The sequence below is a fragment of the Rhinolophus ferrumequinum genome, chromosome X (assembly GCF_004115265.2).
Source record: "Rhinolophus ferrumequinum isolate MPI-CBG mRhiFer1 chromosome X, mRhiFer1_v1.p, whole genome shotgun sequence".
Lineage (NCBI taxonomy): Eukaryota > Metazoa > Chordata > Mammalia > Chiroptera > Rhinolophidae > Rhinolophus > Rhinolophus ferrumequinum.
In genome coordinates, this window is record NC_046284.1 from 92,361,311 (window position 1) to 92,376,142 (window position 14,832).

The 14,832-nt window shown below is 36.0% G+C and overlaps 1 protein-coding gene across 14 annotated transcripts in view; it reads left to right on the top strand.

Moving 5' to 3' along the window:
* CASK (calcium/calmodulin dependent serine protein kinase) overlaps nt 1-14,832 on the top strand; it is a 392,568-nt gene that overhangs the window by 332,948 nt on the left and 44,788 nt on the right. For all 14 annotated transcript variants that reach the window (XM_033104288.1, XM_033104205.1, XM_033104214.1 and 11 more), the window contains 4 exons: nt 459-536; nt 3,043-3,123; nt 9,348-9,536; nt 13,913-13,991. In XM_033104288.1, coding sequence (XP_032960179.1) covers nt 459-536; nt 3,043-3,123; nt 9,348-9,536; nt 13,913-13,991 — 427 coding nt within the window. The remainder of the gene's footprint in view (nt 1-458; nt 537-3,042; nt 3,124-9,347; nt 9,537-13,912; nt 13,992-14,832) is intronic.

The following is a 14,832-nucleotide window of genomic DNA, read 5'->3' on the forward strand; positions in this document are numbered from 1 at the left end:
TAGTAAAATAGGCACCAACCTTTTGCGAGAACATTCCTTCCTAGAAGGAGTTGGGTTTGCCCTTTCCCAAGATTTAGATTTCCGTGAAAATTCTTTTAGGCATCTTGGCCAGAAAGAGTTCTTTAATTTTACTCTGTATTCATCTTATTAAATGTTGCTTATATCAGAGGAAAAAAATGCTGTGATTACTGAAATATTGATGAATTTAAAATAAGGAAATTGCCACATTGACAGAATTTTGGACCATCTATTTAAATATGATTTTAAAGAAAGATATGCATACAGCTCGTATCCTGACAAGTTTCCTTGAACGAATAAGAGATGATTAACAAGAAGATCCCACTGAGATCGTCAGCCATCTTAAGATGAAAATATTGTTTGGTGAAATAATAAATATGAAGCTCTGGATTTTAGCAAAGACTGATAAATGTTGATTGGATTTTCTCCTTTGCTTTTAGCTGTATGACAAAATTAACACAAAGTCTTCACCACAAATCAGGAATCCTCCGAGTGATGCAGTACAGAGAGCCAAAGAGGTAAGTGATATATTTTGTAAATGTATCAGGACATCACATTTGCTACCTTTATTGAAAACATTTATCCTGCACAGGAAGAGGCAGTTTCCTTAGAGTCACAGTTGGACCATTATACTCAGATTTAATATTTCTAAGTTGATCACTGAGTATTTGCATAGAGAAAAGAAAAAATTCTCAGCAGCAGCATTGTCTAGATTTCTGATTCTGGTTCTGCTGTGTAAACTTGAATACGTTAACATATCAATTTTGCTTCTCTTTTTTTTAAAAAAAAATTATTTTACTGCACTTGGTGGAAATAGGCATGCTCTGAAAATTTGAGTTGCTTTTTTAAGGTGGTAATGTTTGAAAGTTAAATATCTATATCAACTAAGTTCATAGATAAGTCATTTTTATAAATTGTCAGTGTACATCTGTCATAGACGTTTTAAAATTTTTTTAATATAGACACATGACATTGAAAAAAGTTTGGAAAATAAAAATTCATTTATAATCCCATCACCCTAACACAGTAATTTTCATTTGCGTATCCTTTTCCAGTCACTACCATTTGCATATAAATTTTCATCTAGTTTCAGTCAAAATGTATCTTTCGTTTATCTAACATTATATAATGAGCATTTTTCCATGTGTCTGCTTGGTCTTTGTATGTATAAATTCTAATGACAGCATAATTTTTCTTTGCTATTACTAAATTGTAATGAATTAGCAATTCCTCCATTGTTAGACACTTAGGGTTTTTTTTCACTTTTTGATGCTATAAAAGTCTTTTTGCAAATATTTCCCTTTGAGAAAAAATGTTTCTTATAAAGTGAGATTACTAAGTAAAAGAATATGAAAGACAGAATTCCCTCCCTATCAGATTTTAAATACAAGACCCATATATGGTGATAGTAGGAGAACTGACTCCGGATGGTGAACACACAATGGGATTTATAGATGATGTAACACAGAATTGTACACCTGAAATCTATGTAATTTTACTAACAATTGTCACCCCAATAAATTTTAAAAAATAATAAATAAAAATAAATTAAAAAAAAAAAGAAACACAAGACCACAAGACCCATACTGGAAAATATCGTATATTCACTGAGAAACAAGACCAGGGATGTGGGGTCTGCTAGGCCTGCCCATGTGGTCAGGACACCAGCCTGGAGCAGTTCTAGCTTAGGAGACCACACGTCAGTGTTTAAAATCATAGACTGTGAAAGTAGTAGGGGACCAGAGAGAGTATATGGTTTCATCCTTTCATTTCACTGGTAGAAAAACTCAAAGCTTTTATAAAAGACACCAAAAATTGGCTTATCATCATTAAACCATATGAATTACCAGCATAACCAGTCACTTGGTAAAGATGCATTTAGATAAGAAAGAAACCCTGTAGTTTCTGTCTGTTCCGTTCATTCTTCCTTGAGGAGATGGTTAGATAGCACAATAAGTATGCTGCTGAAATCTAAGCCTTAGGCTAAGTGACTTCATAATATCCCTTCCTGCCCCAGTATTAAGAGTCTCCAACTTGAAGTAAGAGGTTCCTACTGGATGGATGACTTTTGTGCCCCTGACATCCAGTCCTGCTGAAGCAATCCTTGATTGGATCCACTTTTGGGACTGAGTGAAATGTGTATAACCAACCACTCTGTGAGTCCAACCACCTGCTGTTAAGAATCCCTTAACAGTGTGTTTACTCTGAAAGAGAACAAAGGCTTTCCCCAGGGCCAATATCACGTAACCAAATTTTAAATGGGTAAAGTCCATCCTGGTGTAGAGGAATAACTTTTGAAGAACAATTTCCCTTGAAAACAACCATTTCACCTGTACAGAGAAAATGTTAACACCTATAATTAGTGAAGAAAATTTGAGTAGAAAGAGAAAAGTTTGGGTTTTTGGTTTTTTAAATTATTCTCTTGGATTCCCTGACAATTAATCCTAGGAACCATTAGCAGAGGTGTGGTTCTTTCTATGTGAGGAGATCAGTATGGAAGATAACGTTGATTCTGCCAGGCTGCAAGGAAAATTATCTAAGTGTTTTTCTTCTTTAAATTGTTTTTATTTGACCTATGTTATTTTAATCATTCTAAAAAGAATTGACAGTTTTGTTAATATAAAAGAAAGCTGTTATTAAGTTTTATTAGATTCATTTTGGTGGTGAGTTTGGAAGAAAGGTTTGCGGAGATATTTTTCCATTAACTGAATTAAAGTTACTTACACCTGTAATAAATATGTGCTGTGGACTTGTTTTGTTTTGTGTTTTTCAATAACCCTTTGGGTTATAGTTGGATAATATAGGCAGAGACTATTACAGCAATTTGTTTTATTTTTGTTGCTATCAATACAGTTCTCTCATATATTAATAACCTTTGAATAAAATGATGAGTTTTTCCAAAATAATTGTTTTGCCTGCCATTAAAAATTCATTCATAGTTTTTAATTTAAAAGAACTCTATATTTTTTAAATCTTATATCCTGTTTTCACTTTTATATATCTTGCTTATTTTTTATGTTTCAGGTATTGGAAGAAATCTCATGCTACCCTGAGAATAATGATGCGAAGGAACTAAAGCGTATTTTAACACAACCTCATTTCATGGTAAGTAACAATTAAACTTCCATCGAACTAAAACCTTACTTTCAGAAGAAGTTTATAATATTTTTTTTAATTTTTATTAAAGTATAGTTGGCATACAATATTATATTAGTTTCAGGTGTACAACATAGTGATTCAATATTTATATATCTTGCAATGTGATCACCACAATAAGTCTAGTAACCATCTGTCACCGTGCAAAGTTATTCTCTGTGCTATATATTACATCCCCGTGGCTTATTTATTTTATAACTGGAAGTTTGTACTTCTTATTCCCCTTAACCTTTAAAAAAGCTTGTGATATTCTTCATAAAACAGCCATCCTCATCAAATGCATTTTTATATGTATAATATCAGACTGTTAAGATTACAGGACCAACTAATACCAAATACATTAAGATTCGTTTGTTTACTTTGTGTCACAGTTGTAAATACGCTATTTTTGAGGTGGCTCTTCAAAGACTGAATTATCATCAGACAAGAGATTTGCTTCCTGATAAGACAGTCCCTAAGTCACTGGAACTGTTTTATGTTACTTAAACCACAGGAGCTCAAATTAGAGACAGTTTTCACTAACAAAGAATTCTCTGAACCTAGGTGATATATTGGAAGAGTTATATCTCCTGACAATGCAAAACTCCTGTTTTTCTTCATTCATTTCTACTGTATGGAAAATAAGGATAGCACCTGTATTTGGCAGATTATTATAAAACTAAATGGTTAAGCAGAACTCAAAATAGATAAGATACCTTTCTATAGAAGAAGGTCCATAGTTGTCTACTTAACTGCAGTTCGAAGACACAATTACAGATGGAAATTCATGTTGAATATAACATTTTTAAAACATTAGCCACATCAGTATATGTGGAATATATATGGAGGGTGGAAAATCCAGGTGACTGCCCATTGGGAGAAAATCTGACTTAAATCTATGTTATTACTACTATTGAGGTGATATTTTTAAAATAACAGTAGCAGTATAATAGGTGTATCATATCAGTTACTATGAGTTTTGACGTACATGATACTTTATGATACAATGTTCTTAAAACTTTTACCCAATCATTGAAATAGAATTTTTCCTCAAAGTGACCACCTAGAAAGAAGCAATTACTGTATTTACCCTAACTCTCCCACCTAAACATGAAAGGCTGAATTCAAGTATAATCCTTGAGAATATTTGACTTGATTCCACGTGATAGCTGCACTCTCCAGTTACAGGAAGCCAGGTTCAGTCTAAACCTGTTTGTATTCACCTGTGTCACATTCTAATACATGCCAGCCTGCTGGCGCAGACCCCTTCCCCAGTGAATGGGCACGTCTCACTTCAGCTTGCATATTCTCATTAAATTTATTATCTCATTTAATTGTTATTATCTGTTTCATAGACAAGGAAAATGAAGACACACTATGCCTTAGTACTATCCTCAAGTTTGAGAAATCACAAATGTCAGGAGTTAATTACCCCTACTTAATATTATTGTGTTCCCTGATTATTTCATATGTGTTGTTTCACACGTTTCCCTAGATTATAACTAATTCCCCTTTAGCCATCATGTCTTATATAGTGTAAAAGTGGTTAAAGCTAGATTCAGGTGGACCTGGGATTGAACTCCACCTTGCCACCTCCAGTTCTGTGAACTCTGACTCTCTCTGAGCCAACCTCATGGAGTTGGAATAAGAATTAAGTAGATGGTACATCTACCGTGCTTAGCGCAGTACCTGACATGTGCTAGATGCCTAATAAATGTCAACTGATGAACATTATTAGTTACTCCATGGTGTCCGATCATGTGTAGGGTCCATGGTATGTTCTCAGTAAAACACTGACTAGGGTAGGAACGTGCCCGTTAGCAGATAGGTTAGCGTCGCCTCAACTGTTCTGTGCAGTGTGTTTTCCATAGATAGAAATCCGTACGTTTTGGACAGACAAGTCTATCTATAAATTGCTAAGTAACCTTAGCTCAAGTCAGAGAATGGCATACGACCGTTTGAAACCAGTAGATCTTTCAGATTTGCTATCAACAAAATAAAGAAATTACCATATACCCAAATAAGAGCCATTTTTAAGGTTAAGAAATTTTTCAAAATAATTAATTCTCTGATAGCCCTATGTCTGACAACTTACCTACCTTTGAAGCCTTGATTTATTTTGCTTTTCTGAAGTCAGAAGTTAATATGTGCATTGCTCTTGGTAAACATTTTCAGAAATAATAATTCTTATAATTTCTGAATACCTAGCTAGATGCTTAAAAGACATTTTCATTCATTCGTCAAATATGTAAATGCCTACTATGTGCCAGACACTGTGCTGGGCACTGAGGAGAGTGGTGAATAGGACAAACAAGGTCCCTGCCCTCATGGAACTTCCATTCTAATGGAGGTGGGGTGGGGTGGAGAGGTGAGCTAGAGACAGACAGTGAGCAGGTAAACTAACAAGATAATTTCATATGAACTATGAAATTATGAAGAAACTATGAAGAAAAGAAAGGATAATGGGGCAGAGATGACAGTAAAGTGGGCGCTACTTTAGATAGGGAGAAACCGCTGTGAGAAGTGAGTTGAGATTTGTTATATGAAAGAATCAACCTTCTGACGGTCCAAGCCTGGGGAAGAGCAACTGCAAAGGCCCAGTCCAGAGGCAGGAAGGACCTTTGTAGGTCCAAGGTAAGGCTGTTCTACCTGGGATATAGTAAACAAGGGAGCAAGTGGTACAAGAAAAGCTAGGAGAGGTTAGCAGAGGCCCCACCATGTAGGGCCTTCCAGGCCATTGTAAGGAATCTGGATTTTCTCCCGATTGCAGTGGGATGGCACTGAGTGATTATAAGCAGGAAATATTATCAGATCTGTGCTTTAGAGATTGCTAGGGCTGGTGTGTAGAGAATGGACTGTAGGGGGGATGAGAGTTAAAAGGAGGAGACCAATTAAGAGACTGTTGTGAGAGGTGGTAAAGGCTTGGAGAAGAATGGGGGTGGTGGGAAATGGGCAGATTGAGATCCTACAGTAGAGATGGTTGAATGCAACAGGGCTTGCTGATGGTAGGGATGTGAGGTGGTGTGACTAACCCCTTTTACAGTTCAGAGAGGAAACTGTGCCCTAGAAAGGTAAAGAGGCTTGCTTGAGGTCACCCATATAGGAAGTAGCCTCCTTGAGATTCAGAACCTAGATCTTGCTGGCTCCAAAGCCCATGCTCTTAAAAGTGGGTTGACTTGTAATGAGGATCCATTTTGCTGTAAATTTAACTTGAGCTCATTGGTCATTCCCAAATAAGCATATGTTTAGATCATGTCCTATGTGGGAAATATAATTCTGAGCTATATATACTATGATAAATAAACTTTTAAATGCTGGGACTTCAGATCTTATAAGCATTTTAAAATCATGGTTTCAAAATCGTGGTATTTTTAAAGAAATATTAATAGCTAAAGGGAAATATTTTAATGCTTATAAGATGTTTTTATTATACCAAGGTTTGGGAGTTGTTCTTAGTTTATTTATAATTTCACACTTACTTGTTCAATGATCTGGCTTTTTCTTTACTTCCTGATCATTAAAACATGAGGGTTTAACATTGAATTACCTGACACTTAAAAATACAGATAATTGTAAATATTTACAGTAATTAAAGGAAGAGTAAATAAGTAGATTTAAATGACTTTTTAGAGTCAATATTCTAAAGGTCATGGTAAAAAATGTTATCACACTAATGCCTTTTTTAGTTATTCCATTTGAAAGATTGATTTTTTAAAAAGAACAAATCCTTTGCTTATTGCAATTGTAAAATAATAAAACATTAAGGATAAAGATAAATATTAATAGAATAGTTATTTTTTTTCTTTAAGAAATCAGATTGGAACAGAAGATTTTAAAAGTAAATTTGTATCCTACTTTCCCCAAAAACAAGATGGTTAAAATCACCTTAGGTTGTCATGAAAACTTCATTAAGTGGTAAATTTTATGATTTGTAATTAAAAAGCCAGCGGAACCACTTTGTGAACCTAAAATTCATATTTTTCTTACTCATTTTAAAGTAGTCAGATTTTTTTCACTCTCATCTGAAGTTGTTAGTTGTCTTGTCCATATCCTTACTACAGTACAAAGTGTTTCTTTCTTATTACATGATTCTTATGTAGTTTATAATAACAGGTATTTCAGCTTAGTAACAATTGCTCAATCATACCTCATAACATATTTGAAGAAAAATATTCAAACTTTGATTTTCCTATTTTTTAGTGGGCATACTCGTTTTTAATGGCTTTTTAAACCACTTGTAAATGACCCTTTTTTTTTTTTCTGTTCACATATGCATTGGAGCTTTAGGTTAAATTTTATTTTGTGGTAACCATCTTTTACAATGGCAAATTGTGGTTAATATCAAGTATGACCTTATTTGGTGACATAAGTTGAGCATTTTTCTTTTAAAATTCAATTGAGGTATTATTTTGTGATTGTGGGTTTATTCTTACTTATAAGTGATACATTAGACACAAGTGTTTGCTTACATATTTAAAAGGATGAATAGAAATCATTTGCAAAAAACAACATAAACACTTTCTCCAACCCATTAACTGACATTGTAACCTGATGAAAGCTTGGTTCTCTGTTTACCTGGCTATATATCCTCCAGTCATACGAAGCATGATTTTTTAAATTCAATAATTATGGAAGACACGCTATTAGTTCATACAATTGACATATCTTTAGCAGATGAAGTTTTTCGGTTTGTCTATTATTGATTCTTGCTTTTTACCCTAAATCTTAGTTTCTTAAGTGGTCACAATTAAACCAGAAAAAGAAGGATTTACCCACACAGCACAACCTCCACATTGGACTTGGGGTACCAGTGCAGGGTGTAGTCAGGCAACGGTCAGGAAACCAAGGACCCCAGGGCCATTGTAGAGCCCTGCTCTCAAGCTGCATTGCTTAGTGCCCCTCGGGGCCCCTCACCAAGACGCCAGTTTAGACCAGCTCTCTGAGATCCTGGAAATACCTGCCATTTTGTTAGAAACCCAAATGCATATACTGCTCCAAGTATACGCTGTATTGATGACAAATCGACACCATCTTCTTTATGATTTCACTGCGTTGTTACTTTATTTTTGGCTCATATGCATGCCTTTACAATTAAAATAGCCAAGTCATAATTTTGATAAGAAGCCTTCTAATTAAATAACTTAATTTGAGATGCTAATTATACTTTTAAAGCAGTTTTAATTGCATTTCATTATCTCCAGATATTTCATCACCACATAGATCACAGATTAAACTGAATTTATAGTTAGCACACAAGAAAATATAATCTGTGTAAAGCTCCAAACATACTGATATTCATCAATAAAATTCTCTTTGAAGTTCAAATGTTCAAATATTCGTGCCTATTAAAAACTTTTTGTGATAGCACCAAAAGTACAGTAAGTGGAAGAATATCCTTTTTTAGGGAAACAAGGGATATTTGTTATCCAGTTTCACTGAGATGGCATATGCAGATATCAATACAAATAAATCACTTTTTCTTTGTTAACAGGCTTTGCAAAAAGAAGTCATAATAATAAAAGTCAACTTATTTTTCATTTAGTCAAGTGCTCCAAAAAATAGAAATGAACATAAACATTAGATAGTTTTAGATTTTGAGCTCCATATCGTATATATTTTGGAAAATTACATTTTTTTCAGGTGCACTTGTGTTTTATTTTTATTTCTTTTACTAAGTCATATGTTATAAATTCTCTTCATGCTTCGGATTATATAAAGAGTTATTGTTAATGCCACCAATGAAAGATATTTGCTCAATGCACAAATTATTGCACTGATTCTTTTTTAATTTGTTTCCATTATAAGGCCCAGCACAAATTTGCCACCTCTATTTACAGATGATTCTTTCTCCTAAATTATTTGAAATTGCATTATGTCAGCCTTTATTTGAACAAGTTAGTTGGTACTTTCTCATAGCGTCAGATAACACCTCTAACCCAGGTAATCAACAAATACACCCATTCATTGATTTTCTCATTCATTCATTTGTTCATTCAATTTTTGAATCCATCTATCATGATTATTTGTCACAAAGAAATCAGGATACGGTTGTATCTAGGTGTAATGTGTTTTGAGTTCTCTGTAGACGAGAGATAACTTTGAGAGGTAAAGAATAATTTTATATATGTTTATATAATAGATTTCTGCTAGAATAGTACTATTATTGATATTTCACTTCCTTCATAAAATACCAGGCCTTACTTCAGACTCACGATGTAGTGGCACATGAAGTTTACAGCGATGAAGCATTGAGGGTCACACCTCCTCCCACTTCTCCCTATTTAAATGGTGATTCTCCAGAAAGCGCCAACGGAGACATGGACATGGAGAATGTGACCAGAGTTCGGTTGGTCCAGTTCCAAAAGAACACGGATGAACCAATGGTGAGTGGGAAAAGAAAATGTTTTCTATACTCTCATAAAATCCCAGCATGAGTTAGAGCAGCTAACTTCAACCTGTACTACTAGGAAGTGGGCAGGGGAGGAGGGCATGGATAGTTTCAAAGAAATCAGTTCCCAGATCCTCATTTCACCACCACCACCACTACCACCACCCATAATTGTTGTGCTGACATCATGTCTGAGGCATATTGGTTCTCCTTCCCACCTTTCCTTTCACAATTGCTATTCAACTTTACAAAGAGACAGAGAGAGAGAGATATACCTGGTACTTTACTCCAGAGTGTGAAAACCTCTGGGGCAGCAAAGAAAGGGACAATTTGAAATGTTGGTATTGGTGTTGAAAAAGTGCATGTCCAATGACACTGTAAAAAACATCCTTCTATAAGTCCCGTGGTTTCCAGATCTTTTGCCTTCAACAAAATTAGAGGAAGACTACTTCGAAAGGCATTCAAAGAGTTGAGTAACATTGCTAAAATAAAATTCCTTCCATTCACATCTATGAATTAATTTTCTCAGTGCTTAGGAATAGGATTGGAATAGAATTGATGCTGACCCCAGCTCATTCTCATAGAATTAACATAGGTTGAGAAGATCAAAGAAAGGCTCCTTGATGTTAACTGAACAATAGCAGGGTGCCGGGTAGGTAGGGTGGAGTGGACACCATCCAGGCAAACTAAGTAGCATGTGTAGAAAGTTGGTAGTAAAAAGCCTCTTAACATAGTTTCAAAATGAAAGGAAGGCACCACAGTTGAACTGTAGAAAACAAGGTGAGTGGCAGGAACGGGACCACACAAATGTTGAAAGACATGTTAAGGAGTCTGTTTTTTATCTTAAAATCATCAGGAAGCTATTAAAGAGTTTTAAGCAGAGAGATAAGATCAGATTTTTATTTGAGAAATAATGACTCTAGAGAATGGGTTAGAGGGGAACAAGAGTGGATATGGAAGACCAGTTATATAGGGGAGAGATGATGGAAGTGTGAACTAGAGGGATGGATAGCAAATGGAAAGAAGTGAATGGATTTAACAAAAGAGTAAAATCAAGAGACCTTGATAATGGATTGACCGTGCAGATGAGGGAGAAGCAAGTATCAAGGATGACCCTAGACTCTAGGTTTTCACAACTGGATAGACAGTGATGCTACCTACTGAGACAGGGAATATTGAGAAATTTCCAAGTTTGGGGGAGGAATCATATCTTTAGGGGGGGGGAAATTCAAATTTAATGCATTTGTATCTTTTCCTCAGAGCACAGGAAGGGGATATTGGGATATAGAGAAACAAAGACCTACTTAATGAAGTTGCCCAGTTGCTCTCCACATTAAAGGAAGAGTTACAGAGCAGTGATTCTATGACTGCGATTTCTAGAGAGCCCTCAATTGTAGACATTTCAGGTTATAATTCTCATTTACTGTTCTTTGCCAGTTATACTTTATTATCCCAGCATTTGCAGCAGGCAGGGGACATGCAAATCACCTCACCCCTTCTGGTGCTCTCCACGCAAACCTTTGGCATAAGAGCACGGACAGTAGCAGCTTTGGGGTTCCTTGGGCAAATCACTTCATGTCAGTGGGCCTCAGTTTGCTCATATTTTGCTTAGCAGGTATTGCCAAAAGCATACTTGATTAAAAAATCCCCAAGATCCCGCCCAGCTCTGAAAGTCTAATATTCATTCATTTTTATATATTCATTCACTCATTTAGCAAATGTTTGTTAAGTGCCTACTGTGTGTAGATACCTATATTAGATGTCAGTGACATAGTGGCAGATAAGACATGGGTCCTTCCTGGAGCTCACTTTCCACAGGGCTGCCTACATCAAACAAGCAAATAAGCAGTTTAGCACTGTGTGTTTAACAAGAACAGTCATGACAGAACTATAGAGGAGAGAAGTCTGTGTCAGAGGCAGGAAGAAGGGGTGATCAGCCAAGCAAAGCAGACAGGAAAGTGAAACTGACCACAGGAAGGCGGCCCAGAAGTGTCTTGTGATCGTCATGTTCTAAAGCAGTCCAATGACAGTTGCTTGGCCTTTTGTGTGAAGACTGAAACATATACTGAGGGAATGCGTAAAACTACATCCCTGAGTTAGTTTTTTCAGAAAGTATCAAATGGCCTTGAATCTCCCCTAAAGTCTCCTTAAAGAAGCCTTTCTCTCTTCTGTCTTCTATGATCCTAGTGAAGGTGTGTATTTCTTCTATCGACTGGGTGCCATAAAAATGGGAATTATTTTATGGAAAATATATACCTTCAATACTGTAGTTCTCTGTTACATTTACTACACCTTCATTTGCTTGCTTTGCTGTCTTATTAAAAGCATTACGTTACTATGCAAGATATACACATATGTTCTCTTTTTGCTTTTTGGAACTTCTACGATGTGTCCAACTATGCTAGGTCCACCCCCCAAGGATGATATGCTCCCATTACACCCTTGTTTTCCCATTTGTAACATCGCTCTTGTAATCATTTCTCTATTGATTGGAACTTTCTTAGTTGAAAGTGATAAAGACCAAACTTGAACTAGCTTAGACAATCGGGGAAAGGCTTATGTAAACAAGGAGAGGCCAGGAGTTTACCCCAAGCTGAGGATGGTTCAGGAGTAGGCATCCAACCCAAACTGGGCCAATCCTTGCCCTAGAATTTGGGAATTTGGAGACAGAGAGAGCATGAGTCAATTCCTCTCTGCAGAGAAATATCTGGGGCAGACAGAATGGTGATTGTTAACTCCAGTTGGTTTGCGGTGAACTTACCCTAGCCATGAGCGACCCTGTCTGTCTCATGCACTTGTGCCTAGCAGAATATTTGCCACATAAAGGTTCACAGTAATGTTGGCTGAATGAATACACTGATTTATTAGTTTCAAGGGTGGAACCCCCATCGTACTATCATTTCTCTTATGAAATTACACATTAATTTACATTTTTCCAGGAACATCTCTTTTGGTAACCATACATGTTGATTGAGTGTATAAGTTGGAAATGAAACAAGTCTTGCCTGCCACTGCTAAGAACTACAAAATAGGAACCGTGCAAGGTTATATTTTGTAGAATTGTACAAATTCAGACAGAGTCTAGATGATCAAATCTCAAATATTTTCCTGAAGCTTTCTAACAGAGTGTTATTCTCCAATGAAGAAGATAAGACAGAGTCCCCTTATCCTTAATCATCTCAAATTCAAGACCAGTTTTCACCAAGAGCACTTATTAAAAATGTAAATGTCTGGGCTCCATTCCAGACTTCTTGAATCTAAATCCAAAGAGTGAGTTTAAAAGTCAGTATTATTTAAAATGCCCCCATGTGATTCTTAGAATCAACCAGGTCTAGTGCAAAAATGTGTTTATGAAAGCTTGTCTTATACTCATAATGATGACTTGTTAGAAAACCAAAAGCAATCTATTTCATAGAATAGTATTCTGGCATTAAATATATGGAGTTTCTGGCCAGATTTACCCTCTCACTTGAAACCACCAAAAAAAAAATTTAAACAGACAAAATTACATGAAAGAACAGTTTTCAAGATATTGAACATCAAGCAACAAAGGACAGTGATCCCTAAGAGACAGGAAGCAAACAAGATGAGCCCGATGATTGCCCCACCTTACGGACTTGAGAGTTTCCAGGCCCCAGCACAGAGAGGGGGAACTGAGGCAGAGCAGACAGACTCCCTGAATGAAGGACACAGAACTGAAAATCTGGGGAGACCAAGGCATCTAAAGTTCATAGGAAAGAGTATTGAAGAAGAGAGGGCTGCACAGAGAGAGAACCGCAGAGATCTATAGAGGATCCCCTTCAGGTATTATTCTGAATAGTGATCAGCACATTTATGAGAGAAAACTACCCGGAGCCAAGGAAAGACCACCCAAAAGGATTAGAGAGAACAGTGCCCAACACTGATTGCCTGTTCCCACCCGTCAAACTGGAAAAACCAATTTGTGGGGCATTGTGGAGAGTGCTCAGGAAGGTTTTGCCTCAGTAATGAGGAATAATTAGCCCTACACAGAGAATTGCTCCAGACTTGCCTAACGAATCATGAAAGCAAGACCCAAAGGATCAAACTTTCTAAGTAACTGAACTATGTCCCAGAACAAAGCTTAAGAATATTTATAGGAATAAAAATAACATCTAGCATGCAACAATATCTGGCATCTAATCAAAGATTACTATTATTATAGCAATCACAATACCAAAATACCAAAAATAATTTGTCATGGCATGGTGGGGTAATGGTTTTCCCCTTCATTTTCCATATTTTCTCTACTGTTTTCCTAACTTTTGTAATTAAAATTATCTACGGCAAAATCACAAATATAGAAACAAGTACCATCTCATAGTAATTCTATTTTTACTTAACTTTTTACAGGGAATCACTTTGAAAATGAATGAGCTAAATCATTGTATTGTTGCAAGAATTATGCATGGGGGCATGATTCACAGGCAAGGTAAGTTTTACAGAGAATTCTGTCTCTCCTTTCTTAACTTTTTTTTCCCTGTGGGCTAGTGGAGAAAGTGTTTTTTATGATCCACATAAAAGATCTGTTAAATTTATGTTCCGTATAAATGATCTATCTTTGGTTCTAATCACTGTTGGCCTCCATTTGTTCTTACTCATCTGCACATGCTCCAGCCTGTAGATAATGGAGGGAGGGTGTATTACAGTTCTGTTGCTGGGGCATCTCTGAATCACTGTTTAGATCCTGACTTATTAGAGACCGTGGAGGATAAAGTAGAGTACCCTATCGAGCCCCACAATATATGGAAGACATCTATTCTGGGATATAAGGTATACATTTAAAAAGTTAAATGACAGTTCAAGAATTGCTCTCTCTCATCCATTTGGGAACAAGATATACTATTTATAAATTAGGAGATTAGAGTTTGATAAATAATATAAAAATTCAATGGTAAAATAAGAGATATGAAATCTATGATTAAGTTCTTAATACCTGCTACAGTAAAGTATAGTCATTCTGGGGAGGGAATTCACTAAGAACTGAAGTAGACTAAGAATGATTTTTTGAGAAAGTGGAACATTCATTAAGCTTCGGGTGGGCAGGATTTGGACATGTAGGGTTAGGCTCCTCTTTGAAAGAAAGGGCTGAGTTATATGCAGTAGTATTTAGAGTCTGATCCAAAAATGGTTCTCCTGTCCAAAAATTAGACTTCCTTTCTTTGCTATCGGGTTATTTTTGTATTTAATACCTCTTTCCTTAACCCCAGAGAGCAAGAAGTAGCACCGTAAGCATTTTAGTGCCTTCCTGTCCTCTTAGAGATGACTGCTGT